General features: G+C 38.8%; 1 protein-coding gene across 1 annotated transcript in view; it reads left to right on the top strand.

The window, feature by feature from the left end:
* The window catches only part of ADAMTSL3 (ADAMTS like 3), a 347,006-nt gene that overhangs the window by 150,858 nt on the left and 181,216 nt on the right, over positions 1 to 14,932 (top strand). The window contains 1 exon segment of the mRNA XM_007113354.4: positions 11,993 to 12,119. Within this exon segment, the coding sequence (XP_007113416.3) occupies positions 11,993 to 12,119 (127 nt within the window).

The raw sequence follows: 14,932 nt of genomic DNA, 5'->3' as shown, positions 1-14,932 counted from the left end.
GTTGTTTTAATTTGCAATTCCCTAATGACATGTAATGTTGAGCATCTTTTCACATGCTTATTTATCACCTATATATCTTCTTTGATGTGGTGTCTGTTCAGGTCTTTTGCCCATTTTTTAATTGGGTTGCTTATTTTCTTATTGTTTAGAGTTATTTATATATTTTGGATAACCGTCCTTTATCAGATGTGTCTTTTGCAAATATTTTCTCCCAGTGTGACTCGTCTTCTTGTTCTCTTGACAGTGTCTTTTACAGACCAGAGGCTTTTGATTTTATTTTATTTTCATTTAGTTTTTTAAGATTTTTTTTTGATGTGGACCATTTTTAAAGTCTTTATTGAATTTGTTACAATATTACTTCTGTTTCATGTTTGGGTTTTTTGGCTGCGAGGCGTATGAGGTCTTACCTCCCCAAACCCGTGGGGCTTGAACCCGCACCTCCTGCATTGGAAGGCGAAATCTTAACCACTGGACCACCAGGGAAGTCCTGAGGCTTTTGATTTTAATGAAGTCCAGCTTATCAGTAATTTCTTCCAGTGATTTCTTCCATGCTTTTGGTGTTATATCTAAAAAGTCATCACCATAGCCAAGGTCACCTAGGTTTTCTTCTAGGTTACCTTCTAGGAGTTTTATAGTTTTGTGTTTTACATTTAGGCCTATGATCCATTTTGAGTTAGTTTTTGTGAAAGATGTAAGTCTGTGTCTAGATTCATTTTTTTGCATGTGGATGTGCAGTTGTTCTAGCACCATTCATTGAAGAGGCTATCTTTTTTTTTCCATTGTATTGCCTTTGCTCCTTTGTCAAAGATCATTTGATTGTATTCATGTCAGTTGATTTCTGTGCTCTCTATTCAGTTCCATTGATCTATATGTCTATTCTTTTTCCAATACCATACCATCTTGATTACTTTGGCTTTATTCGTAAGCCTTGAAGTTGGGCAGTGTTAGTCCTCCGACACTGTTCTTCTCCTTCAGTATTGTGTTGACTGTTCTGGGTCTTTTCCCTCTTTATGTAAACTTTAGAATCAGTTTGTTAATATCCACAAAATAACTTTCTGGAATTAAGTTGGAAAGAGCTAACATCTTGATAATATTGAATCTTCCTATCCACAAAAAAGGAATATCTCTCCATTTATTTAGTTCTTCAATTTTTTCCACCTGCTGGATCTATCCATTTCTGATAGAGGGTTGTTGAAGTCTCCAACTATAATAGTGGATTCATCTACTTTTCCTTGCAGTTCTGTAGGTTTTTGCCTCGTGTATTTTGGCATTCCGCTGTTAGGCATATGCACATTAAGAATTGTTATGTTTCCTTGGAGTATTGACAGCTTTATCATTACATAAATGCCCTTGATAACTCCCCTTGCTCTGAAGTCTGCTCTGTCTGAGATTAATATACCTACCCCTGCTTTATTTTTATTAATGTTAGCATACTGTGTCTTTCTCCATCCCTTTGCTTTTAATTTATAGATGCTTTTGTATTTAAAGTGGGTTTCTTCAGACAACAGATAGTTGGATCTTGTTTTTTGATCTACTATGACATTCTCTGTCTTTTTAATTGGTACATTTAGACTCACTGCCATACCCCAGTACCCTGACAATGTCTGGCCCCATCAAAGGTCCTCACTTACAAACTGGTTGAATAAACGAGTCTTATCTACTTGCAAATGCAGAGGCTTTTCATAACTCTTGGTCTTTCTTTCATTTCTCTCTCAGCCTCCAATCCTGAATTTTCTAGTTCAAGCTTGATATCCATTCTGGGAGAGTCCACAAATTCCTCCAATACACCATCGGAATCCCTCCAATCCCCACCCCTTCTCAAGTGAACTAGTATTGTTCTTCCCAGATCCACTAGTTATTCTAACTGCTATTTCTATTCATTTCTGCTTGTGACACCACAATTCTCAGTGTTACCTTCCTGAATTCCTATTGTAGTCACCGAGTGTATTTGCCTGCATGTCCTCTATCCCAGTACCTCTATCAAATCTCTCACATTTTACTCTTCTTTCCTCTCTCACTTTCACCTTTCTACCCCAAGACTAAACTAGTCAGTCTCCCTTGGTAGCCTAACCAATCTCTCTTCCTTTCTTTCCTACTCTTAAACCATCTTATTTGATGTTTGCTGTTGCTTAATCTTCCCTAAGGTCAGAGTTTACTACTTCATTTTTCTATCTCATATGCTGTCAATGGTTTCCCTTTGTAACCACCAGTCAACTTCTGAGCTCTTCCACTAAATGATAATAATAGTTATTATTTGTCAGTGGAATTATGCTTTTTTGTTTTCCAAGTTTTTGACAATGAGTGTATATTGCTTTTATAATGAAAAATAATTGTTACTAACAAACAATTTAATCTGGGCTAAAGAAGAGCAACGTGATCAAGGTAATGTTTTCACACTGCGGTTTTGAAAAGTTGAGTAGAAGTTACATATACCAAGATGAGGAAGAGAATCCCAAGCACAAGGAATAGCGCTGGTGAAGAGATGTGATAGTAGGTGTGTTTAATCATCTTTGACTCATTCTGTAGAGCTGAGGTGAAAAATACCTGTGGGATAATGCTTGAAATTGAGGCAACAGATGTAGGTGGAAACCAATCATTAACTTATTCTGAAAGTTATAAGAGGAGAGGAGCCATTGAAGAATTTTATAAGAAATAGCTGGGATTGTTTTTAGAAAGATCACTCAAGTGGCAATGTGGCAGATTATTTGGGGAAGACAGGGTTGGAGCAGATAATAATAGGTCAAGTTGGGATAACAAGGGCTTAAAGTAAGGTGGACGTAGGGTGACTGAAAAAGGGGAGACAAATTCTACAGATTAAAGAATCATATCTTTTAGGGCTGGATGTTTGATTGGATGTGGGGAGAGAGAGAGAGAAGTTGACAATGATGTCTGGATTTCTGACATAATAACTAAGTAGATGATGAGGCCCTTCACCAAGACAGAAAATACTGAGTGAGGACCAAGTGTGTGGGGAAAAGATGATGAGCCTGATGTACCCATGGATATCCAAGTTGATACATGAATCTAGAGCTTAGGAGAGAATTCTAGATGAGGAATACAGATCTGGGGGTCGTCCCATGGTTAAAGCTAATGTATGTCCCTAGGGACTGAATGAGAAGGGCAGATTCCCAAGGACAGAGTTCTGGCTCCATCATTTCAGGGGCAAGCATTGGAAGAGGTACACATGATGGAGACTACACAAAACAATCTTCTGTTTAATAGAAAACTGGGAAAAAACAAGATATGGGTGGGTGAGTGTTTAAGAAGGAATTTCGCAGTGCCAAATACTTCAGAGAAGTCAAGAAGGAAAAGAACTGAAGTATGCCTGCTTCATTTGGACCAAACAGAGGTCATTGGTGACCTCAGCTTAAGCAGTCTCAGTGACATGGTTGGAGTGAACACTGCTTGGTGCAGGATGTATTAGTTTCCTGTGACTGCTTACTGTCTCTGAGCCTTGGTCTCTTCAGTCTGTATAAAGGAGATGTTAACTCTCCTTATAGGCCCTATTGTAAATTTGTTCTTTCATTAATCAACTATACTCCAATATAAAATAAAAAGTAAAAAAATAAGAAATGGTATGGATATTGACTCTTTATCTTAGGAGGTGTGGAGGGCTCAAGAACCTGTTACATTGATAATTACAGAATTGCCTGGAAAAATGAAAAGTATTCTCAAATAAGAAGGATAATCTGAAAGGATGAAAAGTTACCCATAGAGTATAGTTCATCATCCTCATTACCAAACTGTTGATGGTCTAATATTGCCCAGTTTTGCTGAACATGTAAACACAGTTCATCATTGAGACACTGTCTTGTGGCCTTTCCTTTAAGGCTCTCAATGCAGCAGGAAGGGTCTGAGGACAAGAGAGGCAGACATGAACTAAAGGTACCACTGGAAAGAAAGTAATTTTGGATCATGCTGAAAACTCATGTGTAGCCTGTAAACCATTAAACAAAGTTATGATAAATATAGACACAAAAATCCTCAACAAAATACTAGCAAACTAGAATCCAACAACACATTAAAAGGATCATACACCATGATCAAGTGGAATTTATCCCAGGGATGAAAGGATTCTTCAATATATGCAAATCAATCAGTGTGATACACATTATTAACAAACTGAAGAATAAAAACCAAATGATAATCTCAGTAGATGCAGAAAAAGCTTCTGACAAAATTCAACACCAATTTTTGATAAAAACTCTCCAGAAAGTGGGCATAGAGGGAACCTACCTCGACATAATAAAGGCCATATACAACAAACCCACAGCAAACATCATTCTCAATGGTGAAAAAACTGAAAACATTTCCTCTAAGATCAGGAGCAAGGCAAGGATGTCCACTCTAGCCACTCTCATTCAACATAGTTTTGGAAGTCCTAGCCATGGCAATCACAGAAGAAAAAGAAATAAAAGGAATACAAGTTGGAAAAGAAGAAGTAAAACAGTCACTGTTTGCAGATGACATGATACTATACATAGAAAATCCTAAATTTTCCACCAGAAAACTACTAGAGCTAATCAATGAATTTGGTAAAGTTGCAGGATACAAAATTAATGCACAGAAATCTCTTGCATTCCTATACACTAATGATGAAAAATATGAAAGAGAAAGTAAGGAAACAATCCCATTCGCCATTGCAATAAAAAGAATAAAATACCTAGAAATAAACCTACCTAAGGAGGCAAAAGACCTGTACTCAGAAAACTATAAGACACTAATGAAAGAAATCAACGATGACACAAACGGATGGAAAGATATACCATGTGCTTGGATTGGAAGAATCAATATTGTGAAAATGACTGTACTACCCAAAGCAATCTACAGGTTCAGTGCAATCCCTATCAAATTACCAATGGCATTTTTCACAGAAGTAGAACAAAAAATCTTAAAATTTTTATCTAGACACAAAAGACCCCGAACAGCTAAAGCAGTCTTGAGAAAAAAAAAAAAAAAAATGGAGCTGGAAGAATCAGGCTCCCTGACTTCAGACTATACTACAAAGCTACAGTAATCAAGACAGTATGGTACTGGCACAAAAACAGAAATATAGATCAATGGAACAGGATAGAAAGCCCAGAGATAAACCAACCGACATACGGCCAACTATCTTTGACAAAGGAGGCAAGAATATACAATGCAGAAAAGACACTCTCTTCAATAAGTGGTGGGTGATGAGTAAACTGGACAACTACATGTAAAAGAATGAAATTAGAACGCTCCCTAACACCGTACAAAAAAATAAACTCAAAATGGATTAAAGGCCTAAATGTAAGACTGGACACTATAAAACTTAGAAGAAAACATAGCAAGAACACTCTTTGACATACATCACAGCAAGATCTTTTTTGGTCCACCTCCTAGAGTAATGGAAATAAAAATAAATAAATGGGACCTAATGAAACTTAAAATCTTTTGCACAGCAAAGGAAACCATAAACAAGATGAAAAGACAACCCTCAGACTGGGAGAAAATATTTGCAAACGAAGCAACTGACAAAGGATTAATCTCCACAATATACAAACAGCTTATGCAGCTCATATCAGAAAAACAAACAACCCAATCCAAAAATGGGCAGAAAACCTAAACAGACATTTCTCCAAAGAAGACATACTGATGGCCAAGAGGCACATGAAAAGATGCTCAACATCACTAATTATTAGAGAAATGCAAATCAAAACTACAGTGAGGTATCACCTCACCCCAGTCAGAAAGGCCATTATCAAATAGTCTACAAACAATAAATGCTGGAGAGGGTGTGGAGAAAAGGGAACTCTCTTGCACTGTTGGTGGGAATGTAAATTGATACAGCCACTATGGAGAACAGTATGGAGGTTCCTTCAAAAACTAAAAGTAGGGCTTCCCTGGTGGCGCAGTGGTTGAGAGTCCACCTGCCAATGCAGGGGACACAGGTTCCTGCCCTGGTCCGGGAAGATCCCACATGCCGCGGAGCCGCTAGGCCCGTGAGCCATGGCCGCTGAGCCTGAGCGTCTGGAGCCTGTGCTCCGCAACGGGAGAGGCCACAACAGTGAGAGGCCCGCGTACCGCAAAAAAACAAAACAAAACAAAAAGTAGAATTACCATATGACCCAGCAATCCCGCTACTGGGCAGATACCCAGAGAAAACCATAATTCAGAAAGGCACATGCACCCCAATGTTCATTGCAGCCCTGTTTACAATAGCCAGGTCATGGAAGCAACCTAAAGGCCCACTGACAGCCGAATGGATAAAGAAGATGTGGTACATATATACAATGGAATATTATGCAGCCATAAACAGGAACAAAATTGGGTCATTTATAGAGACGTGGATGGACCTAGAGACTGTCCTACAGAGTGAAGTAAGTAAGAAAGAGAAAAACAAATATCGTATATTAAGGCATGTATGTAGAATCTAGAAAAATGGTACAGATGAACCTGTTTGCAAGGCAGAAATAGAGACACAGATGTAGAGAACAAATATATGGACACCAAGGGGGGAAATGGGGGTGGGATGAATTGGGAGATTGGGATTGACATATATATACTAATATGTATAAAATAAATAACTAATGAGAACGTGATGTATAGCACAGGGAACTCTACTTCACTTCGCTGTATAGTAGAAACTAACCCAACATTGTAAAGCAACTATACCCCAATTGAAAAAAAAAATGTATTGAGAAAAAAAAAAAAAGAGTTGCTTTTGCTGTTAAGGACAAATGTAAATAGATGGCTTTATAGTGATTTTTTTAATTTATAAGGCAGCATGAAAATAAGTACAACTAGTTTATGTGATACATTTAAAAAACATTAAAGTTCATTTAAAAAAAACTCAAAAAATAAATTCGTTCTTTCATGAACAACATTTCAGGAGCCCAGCAGAACAGCTGTCACACAGGAGCCCTGTAAGCTACGCTGGTTCCGTTTTCCTGGTTTCTCCTTGTGGGCATTGACCAGAACTCCCTCTTATTTGTCTGAAGTGCATAGTTTGCTCCAGTAGTTTCCAAGGTTTGAAGGGGATTGCAGGATAAAGTTGGTTTTCAATGCCGAATTAGTTCCTTTAAAATGTGTGCTTCCTGTCATGTTTCTGTGAGTCTAATGAGTAAGTGGATTCTTTGGGCAGTCATAGGTGATACCTTGCTGAAAGCTGAGTGATCTTCTGGCAAAGGCTATTCAGGTCAAAAGAATTGCATGCCCTTCTTCAAAAGTGACTCAGACGCTTCTAAGTTGAATTCAGTATCTTTCCTTCCACAGGATGATGTTCACATAAATTCCCTTTCCCATACAATGTGGCTGTGGCTGTCCACAGCCATTAGGATGGGAGAAAGTAAACTGTGTGATTCTCTCTGATTGCCTTAGGATCAGTGAACTGAGCCCTGATGTTCACTTGACAGAGACAACAAATAAGTTTTGCAAGTGTGTTTACAGTTTGCTCATTTACATGACCCTGTCACCGTGCTCCTGGGAAGAACCTACCATGAGTCTGAGCACAGCAGACAGCATGAGAAAACTATACTCACTGAATGAAATTTGCTTCTGCTTTGGAGGTCTGATTTTTATCAGAAACAGGACCTGGTTGGAACCAGATCTGCAGAACAAGTCTGATTTATCATTCATGTTTATTGAATTCCTTGACGCCTGTGTAAATGAAGAAATCACTTTGTATTTCTAGTAAAAAGAATAGCATCTAACACTTACTGGGTGCTTCTAAGGTGTCAGGCATTGTCTAAGCACTTTACTGTGTTAGCTCATCATACACTATGAAGCTGGGATAGTCATTATCCCCACTCTGTCTATAAGGAAACTGGAATTTGAAGAGGCTAAGTCATTTGCCCAGACGGCACAGCTAGAAAATGATAGAGCTGGAATTTGAACCCAGGAAACCGAATTCCAAAATCTGTTTTCTTAACCATGGCGCTATACTGGTGATATTTGTACGTTTTGTATTGCTACAAATATAGCCAAATTTTCTAACTGGAAGTAAGTTGTGATTCTAGTACACAGCAGTCAGCACGATAGGTGAGTGATGCTTAGACAGTTTAGCATAGAGGCTGAAACTCAAATATCTATCCTCCACTCTGGAAGAAAACTGCTCAAGTCTAGTCATAGTGAGTGATGAGGGCTGTCATGAGCTGGAGAATACATATCTGCTCATTAATATGCTCAAGGGGGCAACCGTGTATAAACATGTCAGAGTTTTCATTTGTCAACAGGAGCCAGAAATCTGGATTTTAATGTGAAATGGCCAGTTTCAAACAACCCTTTGATGTTAATGACTCTGCTCTGTCCATTAATAGTTAAATAGTACTCCAGTATAATACAGGCTAGGTTTTTCCTTCAGTAACCAACAACCCCTAAAGCTCTGCGGCTTAAAACAATTAAAGGTGACTTTTAGCTCACGCTACTTGGCCAACGTGGGTCAGCAGGAGTCTTTGCCCTTGAACATCTCAGAGACCCAGACTGAGGGAGGCTTTATTGGAACACGTTTTGCATAATAACTACAGCAGTGAGAAGGGGAATGTGTGACTCACACACTGACCCTTGAAACTTCTTACAGAAGTGACACAGACACTTAGACTCATATTTCGTTGGCCAAAGACAGTCAATGACCACACTTAATTTCTAAGGGGGTGGGGAAGTGCAGTCCTCCATGGGCTGGAGAAGCTAAATATTTATGAATATTCCTAATGATTACCATAGCTCCATATCCTCTTATTTTTCAGGCAGGAATGTTAGAATTTTTTGTAAGGTAGAATCCAGTTTTCAGAGATCTCAAGCAGAAGTTGACTCAAAAAATTCTTTGCTTCTTGAAGGATTATATTTGACTGAGCTGGAAAATTCATGTTTTGCTTCATATGGAGTAACGACCCTTATTTAAACACTGACTTCTATGAGCTGATTAAGAAATCATATGCCAGAACTATGAAATAATCCTTAGCTGAAGTGATGATTTATATATGTGTATTTATTCCCCAAAGCACTGCTCATATATCTTAATGTTTTGTTTATATCATCCCCTATCTTGTATAACTTGTCTTATTAACTACACTGTAGAATATAAATCTTGTCTTACTAATTTATACTCTGTAGTATCTGGCTCTATAGAAATTAGTTATATATGGATGTTAATAAATTTTATTGCTATGTTTATCAATTAGTGGTTTTTAAATCATTACCACTAGAGATCTTGACTTCAGGAAAAGTCACAGAAGTTGAAAATACTTGAGGCAATTCTTAGAAGGTTGCTCAGTGTTCATTATGATGTGAAGTGAGAGCCAAAATTCAGTAGTCCCTCAATTTCAAGGGCAGTTCTGGCTTATACCCTATGAATCACAAGGCAACCAGACCACCTTTTCAGATATTATTTTTCTGTGATGTTTTCACATGCTTATTTTTGGCTGTAATATTTGGATGAACTATAGCTTTAAAAATTATGAACTAGGGGCTTCCCTGGTGGCGCAGTGGTTGCGCGTCCGCCTGCCGATGCAGGGGAACCGGGTTCGCGCCCCGGTCTGGGAAGATCCCACATGCCGCGGAGCGGCTGGGCCCGTGAGCCATGGCCGCTGAGCCTGCGCGTCCGGAGCCTGTGCTCCGCAACAGGAGAGGCCACAACAGAGGGAGGCCCGCATACCACAAAAAAAAAAAAAAAAAATTATGAAATAAATGTCAGTGCTCAGGGGGGTATTCGATTTGCCCAGGGTCTTGCCCTTGCAAGACCCTAAACACTCTTCAAAACAAGCCCATCCTAGCTCCTAAACCCACACCCTTCCTGGATGACCAGATAAAGGGTGACTCTCATTCTAATGAAATGCACAGTGCTCAGGGACACAGATGTGTGAGGACAGAGCTTGGCCTAGGAACAGTGTTTCTATAATTTGATGGTAGAATTACTACCCTTTGAGAGAGTTGCATGAACACAAGTTACTCACTGATTGAATCTCAACCACGCAAGTGTGTTTCCAAAATCAGTCACTCTTAAGTTATTCCACATGTACTTGTAAATATTAACATAATGGCCTATGTAAGTGGGTTCATTGTTATCCATCTGCTGATATTAAAGGTGAGGAAGGTATAGCATAGTGTCAGGATTCTGCTGTCAGATGAACTGGGTTTTAAAACAGGTTTTAAAACAATACACTAGTTGTGTAATGTAGGAAAGTCATATAACCTCGGTGACACTCAGATGCCTTATTTGTAAAATAGAGATAGAAGGTATCAAAAGGTTGCTATGAAGATTAAATGAAATAATGTGTATAACATACTTGGCATAATGCCAGGTATGTGGTAAGCATTCAATAAAAATCAACTATTATTCTTAATATTTTACTATTATCTTTATAAAAATCATATAATCAGGATGAAAGGGTCTCAAAGGATTCAGCTGCTCATCAAATAATTTAATCCCCTCTCCAATTTTCCTGCCATAAAGTCTCCTACCTAGCCCATGGTTGAATATTTATTGTTGGATAACTCTGACTTTAAAAACTTTCTCTTATTGAACTAAATTATGCCTAAACCTGTAGCTTTCACCGTTTGAAAATACACAGAACAAATGTAAACCCTTTCTTCATGACAGCCCTTTGTGAATTTGAAAATATCTCTAATCATAGGCTTCCTTGGAACTTTTCCTACCTCTCCCTGAAACTTTCATTTGATCGTTTTCCTTCCCTTCAGCACCAACATTTTGGAAAGAATAGTCTATAGATGTGGTTCCAACTTCGTCCTGTTTTATATTCTCTTCAACACCTTGGATACAAAATCTGATCCAGCAGTTCTCCAAACCGAAGCATAGGGGCTCAACCCAGCAGTCAAAACAAAATGAAAAACAGAGAGAGATTAAAGGGGCTCTCTTTTGATGAGCCCTTTGAGTATTCTAATCACTGTACTAAGAGTTTCACATATATTTTCTCATTTCATTCTTAGTAGACCCTATGAGGAGTATGTATTATTGTCCCTATTTTACTCTTGAGGAAAATGAGTCTCCTAGAGTTTGAATTGTTCAACACCCTGCAGCTTGAAAGGGGTGGTAGGACAGGGCAGGTTTTGTAAGTGGGCTGTTTGCCTCTAAGGTCTCTGCACTTACACATCAGGCATATAAATACAAATAAAGTTGAATGTGTATGCAGAGGTAGAGATAAACCAGCTCATCAGTTAATATTATTGGGCGCACATCATGTAAAAGACATATTTGTAAAATAAAAATATAAGACATAGCCCTTTTTCTCATACAAGGAAGCTCACAGTCTAGCAAATACACGACACAACTCACAAAAGCAGTAATTCACAAAAGACTGAAGGATATCAGTATAAGCATATTCTATGAAATAGCTCTCTCATTAATTCCTTTCTTATATTTTAAAAATTGTTTATAAAAGTTTTTATAAAGATTGTATATACACACACACACACATATATATAATGACATACAGGTAGAGATAGGTATAGATAATGATAAACAGAAGGAAATGCAAAGATACAAATACAGAATATTGAGAGATATGGATATATCATCAGTATTAAGATACAGGTATAGATTGAGATTAAAAACAGAAATAAAAAATTAAAATACAACTGTGGACCAGAAGGATGTACATCAACTACAGAATAGTGGTCATTTGGGGGAAGAAATGAGAGAATAGGACTAGGGTAGGGATAGAAAGTGAGGGAAGGGGTGGGGAAAGAAGAGAGAGGAAGTATCTGTAATGTTCCATTCATTTTATGTACATAAAATATCTGAATAAAGTTATAAATAAAACACGAAGAGTGGGAGTGTCAAGGGGCAGTCTCAAGTCTTTTTTAATTCTTTGGCCTTTGGAGAAGAATCATATAAATGACAGGGTACTGTCAAGCTTTATATATTATTATATCTTTTAAAAACTATATTCTCATAAGAGAGCCAACTCGTACATTTAAGAAGGATAACACCGTAAATACGGTTTCTGACATACAGAAGGTCTCACATCCCCCTATCTCTACCCGCTCCTGACTGCTGTGCTTCTGTCTGCAGGCAGTGGGCTGCGACCGGCAACTGGGGAGCAACGCCAAGGAAGACAACTGTGGCGTCTGTGCTGGTGACGGCGCCACCTGCAGGCTGGTGCGGGGACAATCAAAGTCACAAGTTTCTCCTGAAAAAAGTAGGTTTTAAACCCGATACGATGTTACCATAAAACGTGTGCTTTAGACCGCCTGATACTAGAATAACATTTTCCTAATGTTATGCTTTTTCGTTGGAAAGAACTTTTGACCCGTGTTCTAAAGGACAAATTTCTTCCAAAAAGTGTAGTATATCAAATTTTTATTCCCATTACCTCTTTGTTTTTAAAGATTTTTTTTTGATATGGACCATTTTTAAAGTCTTTATTGACTTTGTTACAGTATTGCTTCTGTTTTATGTTTTGGTCTTTTGGCCAGGAGGCATGTGAGATCTTAGCTCCCCCACCAGGGATCGGACCCACACCTCCTGCATTGGAAGGTGAAGTCTTAACCACTGGACTGCCAGGGAAGTGCCTATTCCAGTTACCTCTTCGAAGACTACCTGTTTCTTTGAACATATGCCAATACAGAATATAACTATTTTTTTTTAATTTGCTGATATTTTAAGGTAAACTATGAGTCATTATTTTTTTTGCCCCCCTCTGATTGCTAACAAGGTAGAAAATATCGTCATGCATTTTTTGCCCATTTATACTTCTTCATGTTTCAATTAGCTGCTGAAGTCATTTACTCTTTTTCCTATTTGAATGGTGATCTTTTCCTCATTTGTATCATGAATATATACTATTTGTCTGTTGTACCTATTTCTAATGTTCTCTGTCATTTAACTTTCACTATTGTTTGTGTTTGTAGACTCAGTAGTTTCTGAGTTCTACATATTCAGACTTTTCCATCTTTTAAGTTCAATAATATCTGCTTAAAATTTATTTTAAAAAATTTGGGGGTCAGCTTTTTCTGTAAAGGGCCAGAGAGTAAATATTTTAGGGCTTTTCAGCCCATATGGTTTCTGTCTCAACTACTCAACACTGTGCTGTTGCCAGGCAAAAGCAGCCACAGACAACCCGTGAACCGAGGGGCACAGCTGTGTTCCGATAAAACTTTATTTACAAAAACTAGCCTGCAGGCTGAATTTGACCCTCAGGTTGTAGTGTGCTGACCCTTGCCTTAAAGGGAAAAAATTATACATGTGTGCCTTCTGCCAGTGCTTTTTTTGTGTGTTCCTACTTTATTTTAGTTTTTTATAAATTTATAAATTTATGTATTTATTTTTGGCTGTGTTGGGTCTTTGTTGCTGCGTGCGGGCTTTCTCTAGTTGTGGCGAGCAGGGGCTACTCTTCGTTGCGGTGCGCAGGCTTCTCATTGCAGTGGCTTCTCTTGTTGAGGAGCACGGACTCTAGGTGTGTGGGCTTCAGTAGTTGTGACTCACGGATTCTAGAGCGCAGGCCCAGTAGTTGTGGCGCACGGGTTTAGTTGCTCCGCTGCACGTGGGTTCTTCCCGGACCAGGGATCGGACCCGTGTCCCCTGCATTGGTAGGTGGATTCTTAACCACTGTGCCACCAGGGAAGTCCCTGTGTGTGCCTACTTTAAACTCTTTTATTTCTTCGTGTTTATTTGGATGTAACTTATGAAACAGGGATTTTACGTATTCTTCCAAAATGGGGAGAACCTTACAGGAGGGGTGGAAGGTGGGGAGGATTTTCCAGGCAGAGGAAACACAAAGTTCATGGTGTGACCCTAGAGGGAAGCCTGGACTTTGTTGAGGAGCTAGTAGGATTGCACATTGATTAGGGGGCGGGAATAAGACAGAAGGCAACCATAAAGGCCTTCATCATTGTGCTTCACATTTCAGGTTAAATGGAGTCATTGAAGCCATTTAGGCAGTGGAGTGGCATGGTTAGATTTGTGTTTTAATGAAATAATTCTGGCTGCATGTGGAGGTGAGCCAGGAAGCAAGGAGTCTAAGCAGGATGCTATTTTTAAATACTCCAGGGTGTTTGCAATAATGAGGCCTTGGTCGGGAGTAGTGTGGTGGGAGAGGCAGGAACAGATGGGAGAGAGATTTAGGAGAGTCAGTGGAGTTTGATAATTCTTTGAATGAAGACTGTAAGAGAGAAAAGAAAGGTAGGATGTTGCAGATTTTCCAGCTTGAGCAGCTGGGTGGATTTATTTGCTGTTCATCAGGGTAAGGAATGCACGGAGAGGAGATGCATATCAAAGATAAACGTTCACCTCCTTGGGTTTTTCTTCTTTGCCAAAATTTGGCCCCTGAAGTATTCAATGCCTTGGTACCTATCTGATACCTTCAAACAGATGTTGATCATCTTTGGAGTGGAAGAGTTGATCTGAAACATGATAGTCCATTGTTGCTAGTGGCAAAATCCCCATCTTGGTGGTCTTTAGCTATAAATTAGCTGAGTCCCTCCAAAGAGAGTATATAGAATATAACAGGAAGTCATGACAATTTAGCCAGGGAAAAAGTTTAAGGGAATTCAAGTGAAAAGATAACGAAAAGAGTAGGTAAACTCAGAACTTAGCCAAAGCAGTATGGAAGCTGAAGGAATAAGTAATTCCGAAAAGGAGGTAATAGTCGGCCATGTTAAATGCTGTTTTGAGGTAAGCTGGAATTAAGGTCCAAAAATTTCTCTTTGGCAATTTGAAGCCAAATTTGTGACCTTAGCAAGAGTGGTTTCAATGAACTTCTGGCTGAAACCAAAGCCTGAATGCAGTGGGTTTAGGAGTGAACAGAGGGTGAGAGAATGTATCAAGGGAAGGATTTTCCCAGAAATAAAGGAGGGGTACACACCCACACCATGTCAAGAACTGGATAACTACAGGCACCCTTGAGAAATTAACTGTGTTCCAATACAGTGTTTTGTCTTTTTTTTTTTTAAACTCTGTTCATTAGGAGGTAGAGTCAGCTGCTTAAGAGTGAGGGCTCTAAAACAGATTCAC

The sequence above is a fragment of the Physeter macrocephalus genome, chromosome 11 (genome assembly GCF_002837175.3).
Source record: "Physeter macrocephalus isolate SW-GA chromosome 11, ASM283717v5, whole genome shotgun sequence".
Taxonomy (NCBI): domain Eukaryota; kingdom Metazoa; phylum Chordata; class Mammalia; order Artiodactyla; family Physeteridae; genus Physeter; species Physeter macrocephalus.
The sequence above is the reverse complement of the archived record's forward strand: the minus strand, read 5'-3'. Positions and strand labels throughout refer to the sequence as shown.